The sequence below is a fragment of the Gasterosteus aculeatus genome, chromosome 8, assembly GCF_964276395.1.
Source record: "Gasterosteus aculeatus chromosome 8, fGasAcu3.hap1.1, whole genome shotgun sequence".
Lineage (NCBI taxonomy): Eukaryota > Metazoa > Chordata > Actinopteri > Perciformes > Gasterosteidae > Gasterosteus > Gasterosteus aculeatus.
Genome location: NC_135695.1, coordinates 17,688,335 through 17,713,453, shown reverse-complemented (window position 1 = coordinate 17,713,453; position 25,119 = coordinate 17,688,335). Strand labels below are relative to the sequence as shown.

At 48.2% G+C, this 25,119-nt stretch overlaps 1 protein-coding gene across 3 annotated transcripts in view; it reads right to left on the bottom strand.

Annotated features, from left to right (window-relative positions):
• The window catches only part of tle5 (TLE family member 5, transcriptional modulator), a 28,850-nt gene extending 4,196 nt beyond the window's left edge, over nucleotides 1-24,654 (bottom strand). For 2 of the 3 annotated variants that reach the window (XM_040184139.2, XM_040184140.2), the window contains exons 1-5: nucleotides 23,670-24,644; nucleotides 11,134-11,222; nucleotides 7,779-7,842; nucleotides 5,090-5,134; nucleotides 597-659 (exon numbers count right to left, since the gene is read on the bottom strand). In XM_040184139.2, coding sequence (XP_040040073.1) covers nucleotides 597-659; nucleotides 5,090-5,134; nucleotides 7,779-7,842; nucleotides 11,134-11,222; nucleotides 23,670-23,696 — 288 coding nt within the window. In that variant the 5' untranslated portion in view covers nucleotides 23,697-24,644. Of the gene's footprint in view, nucleotides 1-596; nucleotides 660-5,089; nucleotides 5,135-7,778; nucleotides 7,843-11,133; nucleotides 11,223-23,669 lie in introns of all 3 variants that reach the window. The other variant, XM_040184138.2, reaches the window with a different exon arrangement.
• Nucleotides 24,655-25,119: the final 465 nt, after the last annotated feature.

Genomic DNA, 25,119 nt, shown 5'->3' with positions numbered 1-25,119 from the left:
GAGAGGTTAGATCAATATCAATAGTCCCAGCAGAGAACGACAACCGCCCCCTCTCCCCCCCTCCGGCCATTCAGCTTTCAGGCCAGGAGCCGAGTGTGACACCGGTGAATGGATGGATGGCTGGTTGGTGCTGTAATGGGTGGAGGACAACGCCCTGGTGGGCAGATAAGAGCGCGGCTTATCTGAATCACACAGCCATTTATTACACACACACACACACACACACACACACACACACACAGAAAAGAGTGCGGCGGAGCAGGAGCAGGAGGAGATGGAGGAGGAGCGGGAGGGGAAAAAGGGAAAGAGGGGAGTGGGGGGAGGGAAAACTGATTGAATATGGCAGACGAGAGGGTGGGGGGGGGGGGACCGAGAGGGGGACAAACGTGAAAGCGGGTCGGAAGGGAACACGGCAGGCAAGTGATGATGAGCGACGGCCGGAGGGAGGGAGCGAGGGAGGGAGGGAGGGAGGGAGGGAGGGCGAGGGGGTCGCGGAGGTGAAGAGGTAATGAGGCGCGAACGAGGGAGATCCCATTCCAGGAAGTGAGGGGGTCAGAGGGCGGACTGCGTGTCAGTGTGTGTGTCTGTGCGCTTACCTCCTGAGACAGGTAGGGGAGGACTTGTGCGCAGATTCCGTTCAATCTCTTCACGATCTCAGCCTGCGGAGAAAAGACGGACATCTTTTAGTCTGTGTGTAGTTCGAAAGCAGATGTTCCTCAAACAGGAGTCGGGGACTATTTTACGGCGCAGATGACGAACACACATCTGGTGCTGCAGTGAGGACATGACACTTCCCCGCAATGAAGGAACACCTCAGCCGTGGCAGCGTGCGTGTGTGTGTGTGTGTGTGTGTGTGTGTGTGTGTGACTCCGCGTGGTGTGTTTTTGATAAAGCTGCTTACACACCCTTTAGGCCCGGCTTTTATTTTATTTCATTTCTGCGTGGTGCAAAACGTAACGAGACGAGCGCGTTTAGCCTTTCCGCCTCGCCTCCCCGAGACGTGTTCCCTCACGACGGGTTACTCCGACCAACGGGGGCGCGGAGCGATGCTCCACTGTAAAACTCGGCCCGGAGACAGAGGAATGACGGGAAAGATAAAAAGAAGTGGCCTCCCGGGCCGAGGGGAGTCGAGCATTAGTCCGCCGTGTCTCAGGGGCGATGTGGGCGTGAACGCTCCATTGACGCCCCCCCCCCCCCTCGCTCGCATCAGATTGGCTGCTGTTATCAGGGTGAGTCACCGCATTGAAACACATATGAAAACAATAAAAACAAAATGATTCAATCCATTTTTTCCCTTTGCTGACAAAGTAAAAAGCCAAAGCACGTCACCAGATTCATCCTTTAAACCCGTATGATTCAAACCACACTCTCATCAGTATGGGAAACATCTGCTCTGACCTTCCCAACACACACACACCAAAATCCCTCATTCACCTCATTAATTAAGTTGCTTGTAAGGTATACTTTTACACACACACACACACCCATGCAGGCACTTGCAGACGACCCCCACTTTTTCTCATCCTGCACATTCTCCATCTTTCTCACACGCAGGTCTATTATCACATTTGGTTGGTAATCACCCAATCCGTCTGAGATATGCAAAGCGGCAGTAATTGTGTTGGAGCCTAATTCGTGGCACGGCGAGCAGAGCGGGGCTCCTCCGAACCGTCATTAGGCATGCGGAGCACGCCGCCCCATCGAGCGCTTCACCCCGGTCCGCTCGTCATCGCACACACACACACGCACACACACACACACGCACACGCACACACACACACTCTCCCCGGCGCCTCTGAAATGTCTCTCTGAAACGTCTCTGCGGGACTCGCTCCATACCAACTACGGCTCTTCCTCTTTTTTTCTGTGCCCTTTATGAGTCTCTCTCCTCCCCCCTCTTCCTCCAACCTCGCCTCGGTTTCCCTTCTTTTTTTTTAAATCTGTGCTCTGTATTTTCCTCCTCTGTGTCTCCCTACGCTTTTATCTGTCTGAACGCTGCTTCTTCTCTTTTGTCCTGCCTTTACATTTTACACGGCTTTATTCCAACCCTCCTCGAGTGCACATTCACCCAGGAGAGCCTTGTATGGGGGGGGGGCAGCAAATGAAACATACATCATAACACAACTGGGCCAGCGCACAAATACAGCGAGGTCGTTCCGCAGCGTTCATTACGGTCTCGGATGTCTCTGCTGCTTTTTGTCAATTTCAATGTCTATATTAACCTTTATTGTACCTTTGTATCCTTCTGTAAATGATCCCGTGTGATTAGATTCACAGGGAGAGCAAACACGGACGTGTGTGTGTGTGTGTGTGTGTGTGTGTGTGCGTAAGGTGATTAAAGAGTGCGTTCGTAGGAAGGCAGCCTAAACAAACTGAACATTTCACAGACTTCCTGCTGTTGTCTGAATGCGCTTCTCTGTTTGGGTGTCTTGTGCCGTCGCTTCCTGCCGGATTACAACCCGACATCGTACTCCGTCACCGTTTATGAAACACCTTCAAGAGATCCAATGATGCCAAAAACCATGACTTGGTTAGGTGAAAATTAGCTCGCGAGCCGGAAAAGTGTGGACAGCCCTGATCTAATAGCGTATAATATAATAAAATGTAAAACTGACTATGGAAAATTGGACCATGATCCATTGGGCCTCATGTTTATATTTGATGCTGATGGTTCTTATTAAACTTCAGTCAAACCTCTCATCAATTAATGGACATTCTTATATGGCTCTATTGGATGTACTTATTGATGTAGATCATTCTGCCATCACAACCTACCGAGAGGAACGCGTCCAGAGGCAGTTCAAGTCCCCTAATTACAGGTGAGTAAATGCGTGCGTAATGACGACCGTGTGTGCGCTAGATTGTCTTGTTGTTGTGCGAAAGCTCCCAAAGCCGTAAACAACGCGAGCAAAACATAGCTGAGGGGTTATGCTGTCTACAGCAGGACTACACAAGACTAAACAGGGAGGGAAACGGGACAAAGACAAAGAGGGCTGCATTCAACATGTTCACAGTTCAATCCACAACTCAACCTTGCTTCTCTTCCCCAAGACAAAACATGGAGAAACAGAGAGAGAGAGTGAGAGAGAGGGTGAGAGAGGGAGGGTGAGAGGGTGAGAGAGAGGGAACAGACAGAGAGGCATTTTGATTCGAGTAGGGCGGAGTGATCAAGAGGGAGCAAGTGAATATGTGAGAGAAATGAAGAAAGACTGAGGGAAATAGAGACAGAGGTGGAAAGGGAGGAGGGGCAGAAGGGGGAGAGGGTAGGGGTGAGGTGGGGGAGGCACTGGCTGTGCACAATAGGCCTAGACATGAATGCTCCTCGACACTCGTTACCACACATCCCCTTCAATTTCAACTCTCTAATGGAACTAGAGATTCCCCGCACCCACTCATACTGTGCACAAAGCGAGTGCGCGCGCACACGCACACCCACACGCACCTTATGGAGACGTACCACCTGCCGATACACGCACAGACACACACAAGCATATGGATGAATAGAAGAGGATACAGGCACATTCAAAAAAATGTTTTTTATTGCGGACAACACAGGAGCAAATGTACACAAAAAGACGTGCGCACATACACACACACACACACACATGAGCACACACACACGTGACTGAATTTTATTTGTGTGAGATAAAGGGAATAAAGTGCAAAAAAAAAAGCAGTGTGTGTGAGTCCGTAACAGTCGGCGTGCATATATGTGTGTGTGTGTGTGCGTGTGTGTGCGTACGCACGCCTATAAATATGCGTGTGTGTTTGTACCGCATACATCACGTCAGTCCTCCTGCCTCAGAGCTTGTGTGGGTGCATACGTGAAGGTCTTTAAATCATGGAAGCTGCTACCTCTGTGTGTATGTGTCCATTTGTCAAAGCATACTCGCTTCTCCCAATATGCCTGCCAGTGTGCGCTGTCAATCATAAGACTGTGTGTGTGTGTGTGTGTGTGTGTATGTGCGTGCGTGGAGGGCAGCGCCAGACGAGGTCACTGATAAGGGCCGGCCCTTTGGAGGCCCATCGCTCTCTCCCTCCTACAGGCGGAGCATAAATTACTCCCCCAGACAAACTGTGGATATCGGCTTTCCGCCCCTCGCCTGCCTTTTCTTTTCTGCATCAAAACGGCCCGCTGATTCTAGCTGAACGGTCCTCACTGAATGTGAAGAGTTCTTCAGGATGGAGGGTGGGGGGGCTGCTCTTGTGGTTTTAAGCCACAAGTTATCAATATGTAATGTAGAATTAGTTGCCACATCAATAAGCGCAAATTAAAATAAACTTCTGTCTGCAAGTCTCGGAAATGATAATATTCCCTTCCACGTGCGCATTTCCGTGCTCGCCATCACTATGCATACGGTGAACTCAAATTGATTTGGCAACTGCGGAGGCGCCAATCCCCCCCCCCGGCGTCTGCATTTCCACACGCGGCCTCGGGCGGCATCATTCAAATGTCCCTGAACACTCCCAGAGTGAAGGGAGATTATCCCCGTAATTCACACCTGCCAATCAGTGAGCTGCAGGTGCACGGTGGGGAATGCACAGCTGCGCCTGCATCAACAGCAGAACAACGCGGGGCGAGGGATTGTGGACTTTCAAGGCTCTGAAGGTAAAACAGGTTGGTTTTGTGGCGATGAGAAGTCGCTGGAAGCTGGAACCCCTCCAAGGTCCCCCCCTGCTCGAATTATCAGCTTAGAAAAGAGGAAATGGACGGATGTACTGATAGTCCTTGACAAATCAGAGTATAAGAAAGGATGCCGTCTGAACCAGGCAGAAGTAGAAAGAAGAAGAAGAAGAACTCGCTGTGGTGCTCCTGATTCAGTAATTGTTAGTAATTGCAGCAGCTCTCATTTGAGGCTCTTGCTGGTTTCTGCAGAGCACAGCGAAGGGAACGTGGACGGGTGCAGAGGAGACAAGTCAGCGCCACGTTTAGGAAAAAATCTCAACCCCTTATTTGCTTCCCTGTGGATCACATGTGGCCACGCTGCGGTATTTGAAGACACTTTCCAGAGCAAACTGACAGCGGGTTCATATTCTACGTGATTGGCGCATGCAAGAGTAAAATAATAAGGATTAAACGTTGACTCACCTGTTTGTGCATCTCAATGTTGAGCCCGTAGGACATCTCATAGTACTGGAGGAGAAGAAGAGTAAGACAAAAGCAGAAAAGTTATACCACAAGCATCAAAAACCTTCTTTAAATGGCTGAGTGTTGCACAGCTGATGCTGCAGGACAATCACTTTAGAGTCAAACTAGGTTTGTCTGTTGGCATTGTAAAAAAAAGTAATGGTTGTATGTTCCTCTACGTTTTTAATAGAAAAATCTACGAATGAACCTTCCAAACTTCTGACTATTGGGTGGAGTTCTAGTTCTGGATGGGATTTGGATTGTGATATTAAAAAGGTAAGAGAGTTGCCTCGCGTCAACGGTATCACAAGAACAGACACACAACCAAACTCACACACCTTTAAAGGGGAGCGGTTTGAATAAAGGAGACATTGCTGTCAAGGGATTTTCTTCCCTTTTTTCTTTTAAATTTATCTCAACTCAATTTGAAACTGCGTTTCTTTCAAAAAGCGCTTTTGTCAGATGTTGAACCGCGGCGATCAAAATAGACTATTGGCAAATTTTATCCAACCACGAGTGAAATTATGAAAAAAAGAAATGATCGCCATGCTGCACATCTTTATCATCTTAACATTTCTAAAAAGGTCGCCGCACTCACAAACACGCCTGCAAGTGAAGACGCACCGCTAAGAATAGTAAAGGGAGAAAAAAAGGAGAGAAAATGCCTTGGTGTGTGTGTGTGTGTGTGTGTGTGTGTGTGATTTCAGTGTTAATGAGAGGGCCACCCTCTAGGCGTCAACCCTGTTAATCACCCACTCTGTCTGCAGGGGGGACTGGCTCTGTCACTGGAAAACAAACACACATACGCACACACAAACACAAAATTGCGTTTTTTTTCCACTTCGATCTCGCACCATCGCACAGCGCGCACACAGACACACACGCACACACAGACGCACTAAACACACACACACACGCACTAAACACACACATTCTCTGTAGCTGCTCGCGCCCACACGGAAGCTCCCTAAAGTAATTACAGCGCCGGGGAAATGGAGGTGCTGCCGCTGGCCGGGGGAGTGGGGGCAACCTGATACGCTATTAGAGGAGGAGTGGGGGGAGGAGGGGCTGGTTATTGTGGGGATACAAGGCCGGGCCTGCCCCTGATGGAGTGGAAGTGCGATTGAAAGTGTGTGTGCGTGTGTGTGTGTATTAGGAGGGAGGGAGGGGAGGAAAAGCCATATTGCATTCATAGTTCAATTTTACTGCAACATTTTGAGTCTGAGGATCCCTTTGTGTTTCACAGGACGGTATTTCATGTTTGAAAAAACAAGGTGCGTGTGGCCCTAATGGTAAAAAAGACATCGCGGGATGGTCCCGTCTGTTCGTGCTGCCTCGCTGAGTGACAGCTCCACAGGTGACCTGAGCTTTTCTGCGGCGGTAACCAGCAGGCGGCAAATTTAAAAGGAAGGCAGCAGCTTTGCACTCAAGCTTCTATTCGAATGAAGCTTCAAATGTCGAGTGGCATATTTGATGACATTATTGGGTGGGGGAGATGTCTTTGTTAGCTCGGGTCTGGGTACGTTGCTGCTAGACTGCTCGTAGTTTTGGACATCTGTGGTTTTTCAGTCCAAAATACTTCTCGTGTGGTAGCAGCTGTTTTTCCGCTTGTTTTTGCCACTTTATGTCAATAGAGAAGACAACTGGCATGTTAACTGATGAGGGAAGAACGTGTCAAGCCTCGCTGGAGTGCTCAGCGTGGACTTAGTCGCTGGTGCATCTGGAGCTTTCTAAATTTAGGAAGCTTAATTGTCTGGATACAGAAAAGCTAGCTATAAACTGACCAATCAACCTTTTAGTGTGTGTGTGTGAGGTTGTATGCACTCACACCTGCCTGAAACACACAGAGGAAGTGTGTGTGTGTGTGTGTGCGTGTGTCTGATAGCTGGCTGATGGGAGAGCAGTGCGGCGGCACAGATTAGATGAGATTAAAGCCATTCAGAGGATCAATTAGAGGCAAAACATCAGACGGCAACACAGCCGCGGCCAGCGACAATGAGATTAGCCCCGAGGTGGAGCGGGCGAACACATCCGTGTGGATGTGTGCGCACTGTGTACGGAGAGAGACGAGAGAGAGATATTGCACACATACAGTCCCTGCAGAAACCCAAAGGGGGGAGGGGAGGGAGAGTAACAAAAGGACAATGGCAATTTATCGCAGCTGTGGTCATATCTTTGTAGCTTTGGCTACGTTACCGTTGTCAGAATCAGTTTTATTGCCACGTAGTCAATGTTCAATATCAAAATTGTGACGTCTGAATGAACTCGCATGACTTCTCCATGTTATGTTCATGGTTTAATAGGATGTTTAACCAACAAGTCTAGAGAAAATGAGGTTAAGTTTAAGCACAAAAAGTGCTTTGATTTCTTTCAACACATTAGTCGGCTTGTGTTTCCGGTCTGTTTGGCACCATTTTTAAAAACATTTTTTATTGTACTTAGAACAGATGGCACAGCTACAAAAATGAGCAGCAAGACATAAGACAACAATTGCACTTGAAAGAATATTAATTAACACAGTGTGAGAACATAAAAAACAACAGTTAATCACTTCTTTGCACATTTAAACATCAACATCTTTATGTGACAATCATACTAGAAGGGTCAAACACAAGACGACACACACGCACACACACAAGCCTTCACTCACCATGATGTAATGGCGCTGCATCTCTGACTTCTCACTGGCCAACTTGTCACACTCGAGCTTCAAACTGGGGAGAGAGCGAGACCGGGTTAGTAAGGTCACCTGGTGTCTAAAGTGCTGACAGCAGGTGAGTTCTATCTCCTTCATCATCACCACCACCACCAACGGCCCTGTCATCACTTTCATCATCGCATCCACCCTCATCACCGCCTCCCACCTCCATTGTCATCATCTCATCTACCATTATCATCTTTATCACCATCGCCGCCATCATCATCATCATTAGGGCAGTCATCGCGCACGCCGTTGCTAGCGTGACGTGGCGTCCATTGACGAGGGAGGGTGTCAAAGCAAACTGCACATGTGGTGTCGAGCCAAAATGTCTGCTTTCTAAAATCAGAGAAGAGGCACAAAGCTAAAAGACTAAATATAGTTTCGGGAGCGTTTCCTGCGACCGGGTCCCTGTGACAGCCATTAGCTGTAATCATGTCAGCGCTGATGTCACGCGAGGCGACAGGACAAAGGAGGACGCGTCAACGAGTCACCGGGGTCGTCAAATGAAAAAGACAGAGGTGGAGGGGGGAGGGGGTAGAAATTCCCCTCGATGCCTTTTGACTGAAGCAGCTAGTTGCGGCCTCAGACGGCGTCATCCGATGTGAGGAGAGGATAAGGCTCAGATCAAATAAAGATATGCGCAGACACGGTGGATGGTTCCAGATTCAGGATAAGCCGGAAACCTGTTTGACGGTGTGTGTGTGTGTGTGTGTGTGTGTGTGCGCACGCACGTGTGTATTTACACCAGGATGTTCTTCTTAGCTGTCTGCGGGAATGACAGCTCGATTACAGCGAGCGCTGGGTGAATCTTCATCGCTGTTAGTCTTAACTGGCAGGCTGAACACGTTGTAACACGGGGCCAATAATGTGAGCTCGCACGCACACACACACACACACACACACACACACAAATGGTTATGGCAGCAGCTGCACTATTGGCCGTGGTTAACGTTTGGTTGAGTGTTCCTCCTTGTTAATTTGGCAAGATGACATAACAAGGATATATATATATATATATATATATATATATATATATATATAAAGTATCTTATTTTATGTGTAAAATATTCACGTGCCAAACTTTTGTCAATATCATTTAACAATTTTTTAAAGGACGATGTAATCATGTAATCAATCTGAATAACTCCTAAAGACTAATAAGTGGATAACTGGACATCAAAGTAAACATATTAATATCTAAATAAATCTGGATCATTGAAGATTAAACCGCTCTGACATAAATATGAATCTGGAACTGAACTTGAAATTTAAACTGATTAATAAATAGATCTTCGTTCCGTTCTCCATCCCCACAGAGCGACTGGAGCCTATTCAGCATGTATTGGGGGCATGTTGCGGGCCAACAACATATTCACAACTCATCGGATGACCCAGGAATCCCTCCAAACATCTCTGCAGAGAAGACAAGGCTGTAGGAATACTTGCTGCATGTGGACAGTCCTGCCATGGTGCTCCCAAAAATAACCTATAATTTAATGAGGTTGAGCAATGGCCTTTCATCGTATGAGATCATCCTTACATAAAACGATCTTTGAATGCAGAACATAAAAAAATGTTTTGGGACTATCTCAAATCCGTATGTCCCAATACCGAACTTCATTAACAAGAATGTGTGTGTGTGTGTGTGTGTGTGTGTGGGGGGGGGGGGGGGTGTTGCCTGATTGTATTGATTCTCTGCCACCTGTTCCTGTGTGTGGATAAGCAGCCTCCGCTCATCCAAAACGCTCCCCTTGCCTCCTACATAAAATCCCTTCCTGCTATCCCTGTGTACATGTGTAGGCTGTGTGGTGGGTTGTCATGACGACAGGCCTCCCCGCTGCCTGTCTACCTGGGATTGGCTTTGCGCCTCCTCTGATTGGTGCTCGGCAGCCCCCGGGCCTGCACCGCTGCTCTCAAACGACACTTTGATGGAGTTTTATTGCCGATTCTTCCGTCTCTAAATCGCTCCTGCTGTCATCTTTATTTTGATTTATGTATTCCCTGATCTATTTATGCATGTGAACGAGGGGAGGGGAGAGGAGGCGGGAGAAGAGGCGGGGGCCTGTGGGGTTGGGGGTGGGAGGAGGAAGACAGCGACAATGCTCGCTACTATACCCGGGGGATCGCCTGCGGTACATTCGCCTTTTAAAGGCTTCTGCAACAGACAAGCACGGCGCAGCAGCAAAGCGCTACAAAGCCTCGTCTGTGTCTCCCAACGCCCCACCTCTCCCCCTCCCCCCGGCCCCGCACCATCCCCCCGCACCCTCTTCTTGAGTCAATAGGCACTGTATGCATGTTCTGTACTCAGACAAAAAAGGTATTCTTTCAACTGCGCCCTGGCTCTCTGAAGAGGGTTAAACGGTGCTGCTCATCGTTGTGGGAATACAAAAAAACAAAAAGGCGAGGAAAAAAAAAAAAAAAACGCGTCACAATCCTCCGCGAACAAGAGCGATCAGACCGGAGCAGGAATTTTGCACAATTTGTCAGACTTTCATCTGCCTTCGCCCCGTCTCTGCAACCGGCAGAAGCGAGCCTGTGGAAGGTTCTGGGTGCAGAAGAACAAAACAACCTCCTCAGGAAGGAAGGCGGGCTTCAAAGACTCCGCTCTCACAAAGAGGATCTCTCGGCGAGATGCAGACCCTGTGGCACCCCCACCCCGCCCTCCCCCGTCTTTCAAACTGCTATCAAACAGATCGGTTGAGGTCGAACCAGGCACTTTGGAAGAGCCTCAGACTACTGGCTCTGCAGCGGTATTTAAGCCGTGAAGCGAGATCAATGGGCGAGGGTAAACCAGATTGATTTAGGTAGGAGTCAATAGAGGATGTGGCCCGGGTGTGCAGGGGAGGTTATGGGAGTTCAGGAATAGTGGAACAATCATTTTTAGGACAGTTATCTTCTGCCTCCCTCAATCAACATTTTTGCATTCCGAAGTAATTGATTTTACATTTTTTTTAGTACTATTAAAACACAACTACTGATGTCATGGGGAGTTTCCTAGAAACACCTGCTACATTTGAAACAGTAAATATGTAGGATCCGTTAAATAAACGGCAGGGTAGTTTCCCAGTGAATGAGACAACATTATGCTAAATAAAGTATTGGGGGAAAAAAAAGTCCTTACATTCACATCAAAACCTATTTCAGGCCATGACATGGCAGCATCTCACATCTGCAGTCTGATAAAACTGTGTGCAACAAAGGAAAACACCGAGTGATACACGTACAGCTTGGAGATGTGCTACTTATTTCAAAGAACTGCTTCCCCTTTGTATCTGTGTGCACGTGCAACGGTTTGTATCTGCACCTGTGGTATTGTGCTTGGAGGAACTGGAACTCATCCTTGATCCTGTCACAGGAGTCAGAGGTTGTGAATTTCAGCTGCTGCGATGAAGCCTGCCAGAGACAAAAACAAGAGGCAAAAATGAAAGTTACAAACGCGTGAAAGGACAAAACAGGTGAGAAAGACGGCAGAGGAAAGTGAAAAGATTAAAAACAGACAGGAAATCAAGCAGTTTTCAATGTGACGCGTTCCTTGGAAACCGGTTGCCAAGTGTGCATAACACCCCCACCTCCGGTTTTGAATCACGACTAAAAATGCACACGCTCAAAAAGCAGAAACGGGCATAGCCATTGCTCGGCCAAACGTTATAGCCCCCTTTTTACCCACTATTGTGACATATATCACAATCATCTGGAAACGATGAAGTCACACAGACTGTATTGGCCAGAGATGGATGTCGACACGCTCCTGTCCAACCTTCTGCAGACATTACCCAGACTCCTCCTGTCCTTGGTTTCGCTCCACCGAGGTCTTTACAGTGCAGCTGGCAGCCTCGAGAGTTCATTACCCACGGCCACTACGAACAAAAGCATATCTTGCGAGCCATAACAGCCCGATGAAGTTATAATCCAACGTGTGTTTTCATTCCAACATTCCTCAGCGTTGTTCCAACGTTTAATTAGGGTTACGCAAAGCCACACTCTCGTGCTGGAGTATATCTTGCAACACATCTGAAGACGTTACCTTGGTCTCTGGTAAGCACTTTGTGGAATTACCTAAGTTTATTAACCATTATTAATTCATTAGGAAAGCAGTATAGGCCGATTAACAATGAAAATGATCCCAACCAGGTTATTTTGGTGGTGATATCATGGCGCCTAATGTGTCCCTGTCAAGTGGTTCATTTCATTCTTTGGCTTACCAAACGTCAAGTGTTCACTGAAAGGCCCGCTGCATAAAACTGTGCACCAAATGGCACTCACGGCACGTTAAAACGAGCTGGTTTTGCGCTCACACAGTGAGCTACAGCGGCACTCCGTCGCCTAGCCTGGATGTTGCTATTAGCCCTTATTGTAATTCTGCCCACACTTCATTCCCCAGGCAGCAGTGGATGGCCTGGTTGGGTGTTAGAGCACAGCAAGCATCAATCCCAAATAGGGACAAAATCTCATTATTTCTCAGCAAGCTGCATAATGGGTCAGGTGGGGAAAGAAAAAGAAAAAAAGAAAGAAATCGACATTTTTTGCCACTACGATTGAGCAGGCATAAAACACCATCAGAAATCTGATTGCAGCACTTACGGAAAGCTAGCCTGCCGCTGTTAGGAATGACCTATCGCTTTGTACCCTGCTCCCCACAGCATGCAGCTCTGCTTCATTTTTTTTTTTTTTTTTTTTTTTTTTACACTCCAAATAGGCTGCTTCGCATTCATGGAACCGTGGCCGCAGAATATGCTAAGCAACAGGATTGCTTCAGGTTGCAGGCGTGAACCTGCTTACTTCAAAGCGGAATTCGTTTAGGCGCTGCTTCGCCCGAACTTGGTTTAGGATTTGGTGGGGGTTGTGAGATTCTTTGTGAATCCTTCTTGGGAAAATATGCAAACCACCGCTATTATATTGGTTTTGCCATACAATTAAGTAGTTTATATCAAGAAGCATTAAGGTCATCAACAAAAAAAAAAAAAACTGAATATAGGGACGAGCCCGGTGGCCTCAGCCATTAAACTTTCAAATGTCACCAGAAGTGGTGACATTATCATGTTCTGCGCCACACAGAAGGCCCAATCCACACAAACCAAGCGGCTACTCGGAATAACCTTTTGCAGCATCCCTTCAGCTAGTAGGGCATGAACCGAAGCCGGGGAAACAACAGCACGGAACGATGGGCCTGTGCCACACACACACACACACACACACACACACACACACACACACACACACACACACACACACACACACACACACACACACACACACACACACACACACACACACACACACACACACACACACACACACACACACACACACACACACACACACACACACACACACACACGGCACACACACGGCACACACACGGCACACACACGGCACTTAGGGACAGGCAGCCGTGTACCTGTGTGCGTGTCTGCCTACAGGTAACCCCATGTGCCTGAGGGTAAAGCTGTTGCCGCAGATCAAATTTCCTTCCTGCAAACATTTAAAATACCAGAGTCTCTCCCGGTCAACAGCCCCGGGTGGGAATACAGAGGGAACCGACGCAGGACGACAAGGGAGAGCAGGAACTCTCCATTGGGAAAGGAAACACCTTTTGTATGTGACGTCACCCGTTATTTCACTACGAGTTAAATATAATAATGACACAATATGAATCATCAATAATCATTCTGAATCTCGAGATTGCTATAAAAGACTTGCCCTACGTTACAGCGATCATTGCAGGCGTTAACCACCTTTTATGACCGAAGGTCGTGTTTACTGAAGGTGACCGATGGTTTACTGAATCCTTCATCATGTATTCATTCTTTTGATTGATATCATAAATGTTCATGTCATGTACATAATATGGCAAACCCTCATGGATTCATGACAAGAAAAATACAGCTGCAGCAGACAAACAATTCATTAAGTTGTATTCAATTTAGAAATTCGAAGAGATCTTAAACGAGAGGTTCTTCCTTCTCTCCCGGGCCCGACAAAAAGATTCCAACAACTCAAGTTTTAAGCACGACGGCCTCTCGGGCTAATGTTCCTGAGCGTAACCGTGCACACATTGCTAATACACTCCATGTGTGGGGGAGGTGACGTAAACACGTGTTATCGTCAAACATATGATGGATATGAAATGGTTTTAGGGCATTTTGTTTTAATGGGGCTGTAATGGTTGCAACCAGACTAACGAAAGTAGTTGACAGCAGTCTGCATCTGGTTGCTTGGGGCAACAAGATAACACACTTCAAATTCTACTTGAAGTGCTTTAAAGATTTCCAACATAGATCAGAACTCCACAACTCCACAGCGGAGAAAATGGGATGTATTTTTGGGACCCCAGATCAAATGTGGCCATATGTAGCTGATAATAATTTGAAAGCACAGCTGGGGGGGGACGTTCCCCGTCAACAGGAAGGGAATTGCGACGACTGAAGGACACAATTTTGTTATTAAAAAGCACATACAATTCTTTGTATTGGAACGGTCTTCTGGAATGGGAAATATGTTACCAAGTGCAGCTTCCCATCAATCAAGGTCATCACACAGCTGCCTAAATCCTGGATAAAAACGCGCAGTAAAGAGCAGGAGTTTGAAGGACGATTCTCACAGAGCTGCCTCAGATGATGCAGGACCTCTCCACCGAATATACACGGCTAACAACGTTCATTATTCCTCTCCGCGACCAAAACAAGGTGCTCTGTGGGGCCCTGAGAGCCCGCAGCAGATGGGTGCCCATAATGTTAATGAAATACCGCCGCAATATTGTGACACGTGCCATCTGCTGAGACAAAAAAAAAAAAAAAGGTGCCTGCACACCGTGTACGTGAAAATGTGTTCCTGCAAGTGAGAGGCTAACGTGTGTGTGTGTGTGTGGTTTTGTTTGCGTTGCAGAGGAATAGCCTGGACAGTGTGAATGTGACAGAGAGAGATGTGTGTTCGAGCCAAACATAGAGCCTTAACATTGAATAGGTGTGTGTGTGGGGGGGGGGGGGGTGATAAGCCTCCATGTATGATTCTTTGCTGCCAGGAGGAACAAATATTCACTGCCATGAATCATACACGAGGATACAGGAACAGCCCACACACACACACTCACACTCCCTCAAATGCATAATTTGCATAGTGCGCACACAAATAGACAGGCATGCATGTACGCACACAAGCACACGCACACACAGCACCTAAATGTAGGACAATCTCTAATTTGATTCTGCCCTGCTCCTTTGAGACGTAATTAAAGCATTAAAAAGCTTTGTGCGCTGGTGAGGCAATTGAGACAGTCTTCAGCGAATAAATGGGATTCATCGTTTCAGGAAATTGCTGCCCCACCCCCACCCACCGACCCAAAGCCCACTCATCACACCCCCCCCCCCCCCCTTCCTGGGCCTCATCATCTGGTCCAATCCATGTGAAATCTAGTGTGAAACATAATGTCTATTTTAAATAAGAATCAGGCTAAGGCGGTTTCTGCTCCATAGATCAGTCGACAAAAGGCAACGGGAAGGGATGGAGATTAAGTGGAGGTGGGGGGGGTGGGGGGGGGGGGGGGGGCTGCGCACGCACACACACACACACACACACACAACAGTGATTAGACACAGCAACAATGCATGAATACAGTACATACATCCACAGCGGAGTATTTAGACACACAAGCAGAGCGCAGGCACACACACACACACACACACACACACACACAAAGACAATAACAGCAGGATACATGGGGAAACATCCTCCTCAGAATAAATCTTGCCTGAGGGTAGCGGCAGTGTGGGGATTGTATTTCCTGGAACCCTGACTGGCTGTTTACATCCCAGTCGGAGTGTGTTTGTGTTCGGTAAACGTGTGCCGATGTGTGTGTATGTTAGTGGTGGTGGTGGGGGGGGGGTCAGGGATAGGGCCATGGCATTGTAATCACTCACTAATGACTGGATGTTATCTCGCTCCCACTTTTAAATGAATGCCGAAGATCCACACAGACAAGCAGTTGGCCTATTTCTCAACGCCAGGCTGTGTGTTCTGCTCCATAGCAACGGCCCCATGGATGCCATTCGAGCCGTCCACCTCTTCAGTCCATCTTACGACGCAGTGACATTATCCAAAGCTACCTCGACGACGGAGAGAACGGAACGCATTTTTGGTGAAAGCAAAACAAGCAGAGGCGTTGTTCTCAATTTGGTGGTGACCGTAAAAATGATTAGGGGTAAATTCTAGGCGCAGGCTGCCCCTTGCATCGAAAAAAGGCAAGGGGCAGAAAAGTGGCGTTTGGAAGTGATGAATTATGAATTATTGCAACACACCCGGAGTAATTAAAGACGACTTGGCAAACTGTACCAAGATATTCCCATAAATTCTCCTAGTTTAATCTAAAATAAGATTCTGCATTGTAGCGTTGAGCCTACTGAAGGCGACATGTATCGGTGATCACATGTGGGGTATGTGTTTAACACGTGGGCAAACCTCTCAGCAAAAATCCATCGTGACATGATTTACCGAGCCAGACCGCTGAGGGCTTAAGCCTTTTGCTAATACACCAGCACCAAACAAGATCACATCCCCCGTCTAAGAATAGCCGCAACCAAACAATTCCATCTAAATATCCCAGATTAGTGCTCGGACTGAAGCGTATGTGCCCAGTGATCTGAGAGAGGGACGGGGCTAACTGGCCCACATCCAAGCTCTCCCCGGCCAACTCTGTCTGGGCCAAGAGCGCCTTGCTATGGCCGCTCGGTGTGTGTGTGTGTGTGTGTGTGTGTGTGTGTATCTGAGGAGGCTGAGGAATAGGATTGTGTCTTCAGCCGCTCTGGACAGGGGCTTTAGAGCGCAGGGAGAGCCTAATCCTGTTTGGGCCAGGAATTTGATTTTGATTATTATCTCTCACGAACCAAGCCAAGGCTTACCCCCATTTCTGCAGCGTTATCCCAACAAGACACACACATACATACACACACACACCCCTTCCAACCCAACAGATTTGACCTCGTTAAGACGCTTTAAAGAGGATTATTCTACTTTTATCACTTCGAGTGAAGTGCCCTTGCAAACATAGGCTTGGCATGGGGCAGCCTCCCTCCTCCCTCTGCAGCAACTGTCTTCTTGACCCTCTGTGTAAGGCCAGCCAAGCATGCAGTACCAACACACACACACACACACACACACACACACACACACACACACACACACACACACACACACACACACACACAGGCTTCTACACAAACAAGGTGGGTGCACGCATACTGTAGCACAACACAAGCACTCACACACACAGGGGAGAAATAGTGCAGAGATTGCAAGCCAAGGGAAATGGGCAATTTGTCAAGAGTGGGGAAAGTGGTGAGGCCGACAGGGCTGTGGGTTTGGAGACCATGGCTGAGATTAAAGCCAGCCTCGCAGAAGGGGGGAGGAGCTTTAAGATTACACCCAGTACGGTTGTGCAGATGATTGATGCCTGCTTGTAAAAACCAAGGTTATTACTTACAACAGCCAGGAGCCGGAGGGTGTGGGGGGGAGGGGAGGGGGTGGAGGAAAAGGAAGATTAGTCCCAAAGTTCACAACATATAAGTGGAAAATGACAGCAGAGAGCCGGCATGTGGCCAACACCGGGGGGACTTTGGTTCCATCTCTAAAGTTCTACTTTAAAGGGTTGCAGGTATAGTGTGTGCAGTCACAAAAGTACTCTTCCCTACATCCTTTTTTTTTTCCTCCACGACTTCTTTGTTCACTTGTAATACCTACGAAACAGGGGGCCTGTGAATTGCTTCAAGAATAGAAATTGCCAACGTTTGTGGAGTTATCCCCCTATTTCTCTCCCTACGACTGTGTCCACAGTGGGGCTGCTCGAACGTATTGAAACACGAAGAACAAAACTTTAGTGGCAGGTCATCCAGCAAGCCAATGGACTGGCCAAATACATTTATTCTGATAGTATTCGTTGGAACTACATTATTCAACCATTTCTCCCTAAAAAAAAAGGGATTAATAAGCACTTTTGAGTTGTAACATGTCCTTTAGTACTACCGGATATTTCTAACAAATCAATCTATTGCTAAATCTAGACTGGCCACTTGTTGTGTTCTTACTAGTACGTGGAGCAACATGCCCAATCCAATGCGGCCCATAGTGTTTTGTTTTGTCAACCTGCACACCCCTCTAGTCTCAGACATGTCAGCAGCCAACAGGGATCCCGTTGCAAACATCAAACGGGTTTACTGAGGAGGGGACAATAGCTGCCAACATGTGCGCTGAACACAACGCCGCAGACGGGGTCCCCGCCCGCCCCCCACCCCTCCGGACGAGGGAGGTTTTCATTGCCTCACTGCGAATCCTCATGGCGTCTGAAGGAGAACCCGGTGGAGCCGAGGTGCCGTATTGTTTCAGCCGCGGCCTTTCTGCTCTCAGGCACACGAACAGAGCGGCTAATTCTCCTGTCGGAACTGATGCAGCGCCTTGTGTTTTGGCAGGTCTGGGGGCCCCGACTGAGGCAGGGCCCCCGGCGGACACCCCCCGCCCCGCTGCGCCACCCCCCGCCGCGCCGCTTTGTTCCAGACCATCGCACGGTTCTGCTCTGAGGAAGGGCCTCCCTCCCTCCCTCCCTCCCTCCACCTCCCACACACTCCTGGTAGGGAGCCACTGCTGAATACTGATGCACCCGCTTCATTCCACACACACACTCCCATGTTCCACCCCCCCCAATGAGCCCTCGACTGTGTATGTGAGCGTGTGCGTAAACACAAACTCATTAGCATTCTACTTTTTTTTTTCTCTTCACGCACAACAGCCTTCAGTGAAGTGTGCGCAGACACGTCCATAAATGCCACAGAACAAAGATATTAACATCAGTAGCTCCTACAGTCTTGAGCTAAACCAAAAACATGTTTTAACTCAACTTTCTTCTTTGCAGCCGTATGTTATGGAGAGCAAAACCAGGAGGTAGAGATGTAACTTTTTATTAATGTTAAAAGGGTTTCTCATTATATGGCAATATCAGTTGTTGGATATTTCACAGTACGTTGTGTATTATGACCACATGGTTAGAGTTGTGTAACTGCAAAGGAGTTGCAATGGGTTTGCAGACATTGACAGAAATAGCGGCGGCCATGGGAGTGAATGTTCGCTAATATTCCCTATGCAGCGGTGTTAACACCACTCAACCGCCGAGCACATTGTGTACGCGACGTCCAGGGGAAAGTTCACCAGACCCAATATGACCACAGATCCACATGGTGTATGGGTCACTGGTTTGGATGGACACTCAAGGTTTCCAGGTAACAGGAGCTTGTGATGGGTATCGATTGAAAGGGTAATGAACACTAGATTCGCACTTGCAGTCTTCCCATACATAGCATGTTATCCAACAAGGTGTTGCAGGTGACCTTTTATATCTAACCGCCGCACTGGAACTGGCATGTTTGCAACACAGTGGCGGAATCCCTGCAAGTGGTTCTCTTTTGACAACAGTCTCGTGCATGGAGTCCCACGGGTTGAGAGTGCATATACCTGGGGCACTGCGTGCTTAGGAGGTTAAGATGACAACCACAATCCAGCTGGGGGGCCCCAGCTGAATCGCTCTCCGTCCCCCAAAAGTAACTCCTAATCTCTTACTGGCGCCATATTGTAAAAAAGGCTCTGAAAGCCTTATAAAAACGTTTAAAACAAAGTGTGCCTACACCGGGGGTGAGGGGGGGGTCTCTTCCAAGGGGGCGGCAGGGGGGTTAAGTCAGTGTGTTTGACTGCGTATTCAAAAGAGACTTCTCCGCCTCCTTGGGTCCGAGTCAGCGTGCGTGGTGAGGAGGGCTGCACCAGTCTACGCTCTTCCCTTTCAACCCACCCCAAAGCAGTTTGACAATCATCCACTGTGGCCCCTCACAAAAATCAACATCACCTGTGACCCATGGCCTCGACCACTCAACAGCGGGGCCTCCTGTGGGGTGGGGGTGGGGGTGGTGGTGGTGGGGGGGGGATTGGGCTGTTTGGGGGCTCGGCGGGGTTCTGTTTGTCATGCTAATCAGCTGGCCTAACCTTAACGACCCAGACATCTGCTGGCTTGCGTGTGTCAAGCCCCACATTCAATTTGTTCCTCGGATACAAAAAGCAGATAAGACCCTCGAGGCTGGAAAGAATGTCTAGTTGTGCGTGTGTGTGTGTGTGTGTGTGCGTGCCTCCTTGCTGTTGATGAGTGAAAGGGAAAAATCCTTTTATTTCTATGCGTGTACTAGAGCAATAATTACCAGCGGAGAACAGAGCTAAAGTGTATGTTCGTGTGTGCGATGCTGGGCTCATGCTTTCTGGCGTGTATGAGCGTGTGTGTGTGTGTGCGCGTGCGTGTGTTTCAATGACTAATACCCCCCACCGATAAGCACGCACACACGTTTGTGTGAGTGTGTATGTGTGCAGCGGAGCGACGGAGAAGGGGTGGGGGGAGTTTGTTTAATGGGCGAGACAGGGGACCATGGGGATTAAGCTCCCCCCAGCTGGAGGCTTTAGAGGAAAGGCTGGGGGCTGTCCTGTTAATTCAAGTGGGCTTAATAATGCCGGTGCACCCTCTGCCCCTGACCCTCCCACCACTACATCAGATCTGGGAGGAAACGCATGATAAAGGGAGACAAGCAGGGGGAGGAGGGAGTGTGTCTGTGTGTGCAACCTGTGGCCATCTCCACAGTGGCGCCCGGGCTCAGGGAACTTCACAGATTTTTTTTGCCTCCATATTACTCGCGCGGTACTCTCTGGCTTTTGGCACCGGGACCGTTTCCGCTGCTCCACTTGCACGCAGCAGCCAGCGCTGTTCAAGCTGCCTCAGGATTAATCAACACCCAAACCATATGGCAAATGCTATCAATCGGGTCAGGCACTGTGCCGCTATCAAACCCTATTAAACCAATGAACTGTGCCCCGGCACTGGGGACGGTGGATTAAAATGCAGCCATTGACTTAACAAGACACACTTAAACCACAATCTTCTTTGTGCCTAAATGGGAACCACTGTGTGAAACAGACTTCTCATGTGAAGTCATCGCTTTTTGTTTTTTTTATAATGATTCCGCTATGGCAACAGATTGCTCAAAGAATAAATTGCTGGCGTATCTATAAAAAAAAGGAAGCCCAACCACGGGTCACGACTGTGAAGTTCGAGCCTGCGATTTGTCGCCGATACAACAAACAAAATGTCTGACCGAGGACGATGGTGACAACCAAAAACAAGCATATCTGGAAAGAAAGCAGCTGCAATACCAACAGGGGGGGGGCGGCCCGAGCCAGATTTCTTGCATTCTACAGCAATCCGCCGAAAGCCGTGTGGCATTTCACATAGAGTTAATATGAACAAAATTCAGTAGACCGTCTTAAGTGGACTGCCAAAGCAAACACCTTCCATGACTCATGCCGGGAACGCCTTAATGTTATTTCAGTGCAACGTGGCCGCGCATCCCCACTACGGCCGAGCACAGCCTCCCCCGCTGCTTTAAATTAGGACCGTCACACACGAGCGGCTCCTTGATTGCGCGGATCCTGGTGGAAACGGGAGGCTTTTGTTCATACGTGTGGAACTCGAACACGAATGTTACGGCGGAGAGAACAAAAGGAAAATGGAGGGAAAGCGGAGTCAGTGCCGAGTGAGTCAGTTGGAGAGATCCATCATCTGTTATTATGGCGGCAGCGCCGTTATTCTCTCATCCTCCGGCTCCTTATCTTTGACACTCGTATCTATACGAGTGTCACACGCTCTCCCAGTCTTTGGGCCCCAGTGACAGCGGCAGCAGCCAAGAAGGAGGAGGAATTGAGGAGGGAGGGTATGGGTGTGGGGGAGAGGGGGGGAGAGGCACAGCGCACAGGTGTATTTGTTGGAAACGGCAGGTTAAGAAATAAGCAGGATGAGCGAACAGACATCTGAAATTCCCCAAATCCTGTTTTTTAATCTCGCGCGTTGGGTCTTAATACTCCAATCAAGCCGCATAAGGGAACCCAAGTGGATTAGAAAAATAACAGGCAGGCGGGAGTGGAGTGGCCCAGCTTCTCTCACCTCGGAGATGCTGACTGAGTTCTCACCCCATCAGCAGGTGACTACTCCACCACTTCACCCAGGGGAGTGGGAGTGTGTGTGTGGTTGGGGGCAGCGACATGCAGGTGAATGTGATCCTGAAATAATTATCAATGGGAATATGTTCTCTTATCAAAGCTGAACAACGGTATGTGGCTTTTTAGTTCAGCCTCACTAATAGGTTTCCCCCTGGGGGGGGGTACAAATCACACAACTTCATCTCTGCCACTTCTTGCTCTCCTGCAACACCATCGACTACAATCATGGCATTTATCCACAGCTTGTTAAGACTAAACCTAATCTCCAAAAACAAAAGACACTATTTTCTGCAAAGCAATACCAATGCATTGTGCCACATTCAGCGTGTATAATACTGAATAATTTAATATAGTGACGGTTATCAGATTGAGGATATGTAAGCGGATGACTCAAACCGAAGATTCTTTTTGTTTTAAGTCAAAAATCGTACAACCCTCCCCCATCTTTTCAGATCATCGGTTTCAAAACACTAAAGTTGAACTCGGTGCGACGGCGTGCCGCTTACACAGGATTTCACTTCTCTTACAAAACCAGGCCAGAGGTTCCCAAACCAGCACATTCTGCGCACTATTCTGGGAACACACATCGGCTCCTGGATCGCATCAGCAGCAGTGTCACAACCAGACTACTGCGCCCCCCCACACACACACACACACACACACACACACACACACACACACACACACACGCACGCCAAAGGGCAAACCCATTCAAGGCACAAAAGACATTCAGGTTGTTGCTTCAGCAAACAACCCTTGCGCTTTGAGCAGTAAAAGTACTTGTGGCGGTGACAAGACGTTGCCAGGGAGAAGCACGGGGCGCAGGCCTTGGCAACGGCACAGTCATCTCGCTGTTGTGTTAACCTGAGCCGGACCGACACAAATGGCTTCTTGTTCGTTTTTTGTCCCCGTGACGGAAAGGTGAAATGGCAGCCAAAAGTAGGGAGGTGGAAATACAGGTATGTCACCACCATCATATTTCCGTTTCGGACAAATTTCCTGCTGCGCCCAGCCAGGAGAGGCCAATTGAGTTTGCCAGCAACAAGAAATTCTGCCGAAAGCAGTGGTGACACAACTGGATATGCCTGAAGTGACGAGAAACACTATTGTGCCAGTCGGTTAACATGAATGTTTGACCAATGAGGGCCCACGTCACTGATACATACCCTGGACTTAGTTTCTGTTACCATGGAAACTTGAGATTTAGGGGAACGAGGAGGTGTGTGATTTTTACAGTCAAAGGAACAAGAGTGAAGGTTGTTTTTTGGTTGTTGTTTTTTAGAGTAGTTCAGTAGCCATACGATGACTGTAACATCGTGTATAAAAGGTATGTGTATATTGAATATACGTACATTTGGTTAAGGCTTTTTAGTGAATGCTGCTTATGGAAAATACACTGTCACATTAGGTTTGAAAACCATCTAGCTGTGAAATAGGACAGCATTCACCGGAGATGTTTGAATTGGAAGATGCCATCGCCGGGAAAAAAAGTTTAACGGTTTAAATAAAAGAAAATGCATCGGTGTCTTTGTAATCCCCAACCACACATATTCCGCACAACTTACCAGAACTAAAACAACGCAGTTGTAGAACAACGTGACTATTGTCCCAAAAAAATAAAAAAATATATAATATAAAACCTCCGATTAATTAACATAATGTCAACAAGCTTAATATCCGTACCTAGTTACCGTGGGTAGATCGGTGTGCGGTTACGGCAGGACAAGTACCCACATTATGGAGAAAAGAAACGTCGAATTAAAAACCACTTACTGAGTGTCTTGATTGTGGAAACATCATGTCAATTCCTGGTGTGTTGATTTCCTTCCTGAACACGATCAACTAAGTGCTCCGTGTTTATAATTTTCCTCGCGTTGGTCCTTTGTCCAGAGCTAGCCCCGCCGCATACAGGAGCCGTCCGGCGTTAGCAGAACGACTAGCTAACGGTAGCTAGCAACCCCCTCCCGAGCCCCCCACACTAAAAACAAACAAACAATTAACCCAAATACAAGCGATACTTTGACGTCTTTTTCGCTGTGACAGAGTCAGTGTCACGTAGCGGTACCCGTCCCGAACCCGTATTTTTCCGTGTCTGCGAACAGAGGAAGAAGAAGAAGAAGGAAAAAAAGAAGCAACCCGGCAGCGCTGCTTCCTCGCTGGCTAAAGCTAGCTGACTCTTCAGAGGCTGTCAGTCAAAATGATCCATCGAGCCTTCCGCCTCTACGCACCGGGCAACGCGCGAGCTCAACGCATGTAAATTACGAACGTTATGCACACCGCGGTGTTTGGATTTAGCTGGTGAGCGGAGGGGGGGGAGGAGGGAGGGAGGCGAGGGAGAGGGGGGTGTAATGGTTTCCTCCTACGCTTTTTTTGTGGTTGTCCTTTTAAAGCGGTCCGTTCGCTCGCTTTTAACCAGTCGCGATTACGCGGATGGAGGGAAAAAAGTAGGACAATTATTTAAATAAAAAAACGCAAAATTCTCAGAAATAACAAAATGTCTGCGGGTTCGTTTTTTTTTTTTTTTAAGTTGAAACCCCCCTTCGCGCCGTCCGACCGACGCAAATGAGTCGATCGAGTGAAAAGGAAACAATCTGCGCTCCGGCTGTTTAATATTCAACCTGAAACACGAGCTATTTTTGGGGGGGTTCAACTCTAAACGTTTTATCCGACGAGTCGGGAGGGGGTCCAGGGGGGGGGGGGAACCGTGAAGATTCGGCAGCGGCGGCGGCGGAGCTGGAAAGTCAGTCCGCGCGCCCCCCTGAAGCTGGAGGGTTGGTAGAAACCGAAACGCCCCCACACAGAACCGCGGCGGCTAGAAGAGAGCGGCGCGGGCAATGATCTACAACGCAGCGGATCTACACCCGCCGGCCCAACGGATGTCTGGGCAGACAGCGCCCCGCGCGGGACGGTCACCGCACGGCCGAATACCAACGACACTAAAGTCACTACTAAATTACATTATATGAATATCGTGGGACAGGTGGGTGGCACATTGCATGAATATTCTATTCATATAAAGAATATAGATATTTAATTTTAGCTAATTGTCTAACTTTGTTTATTAAGCAATGTTCACATTAATGTACAAGCAGCTAGTGTTTGCAGTTTTAGACCATTGCTGCTAAATGGAATCAAATCAGAAGTTGTGCATATTTCAGTAAATTTAATAAAAAATACAGGTTATTTTACTTCAGAGAGGTTCCCCCTTCCCCCCATTTAAATG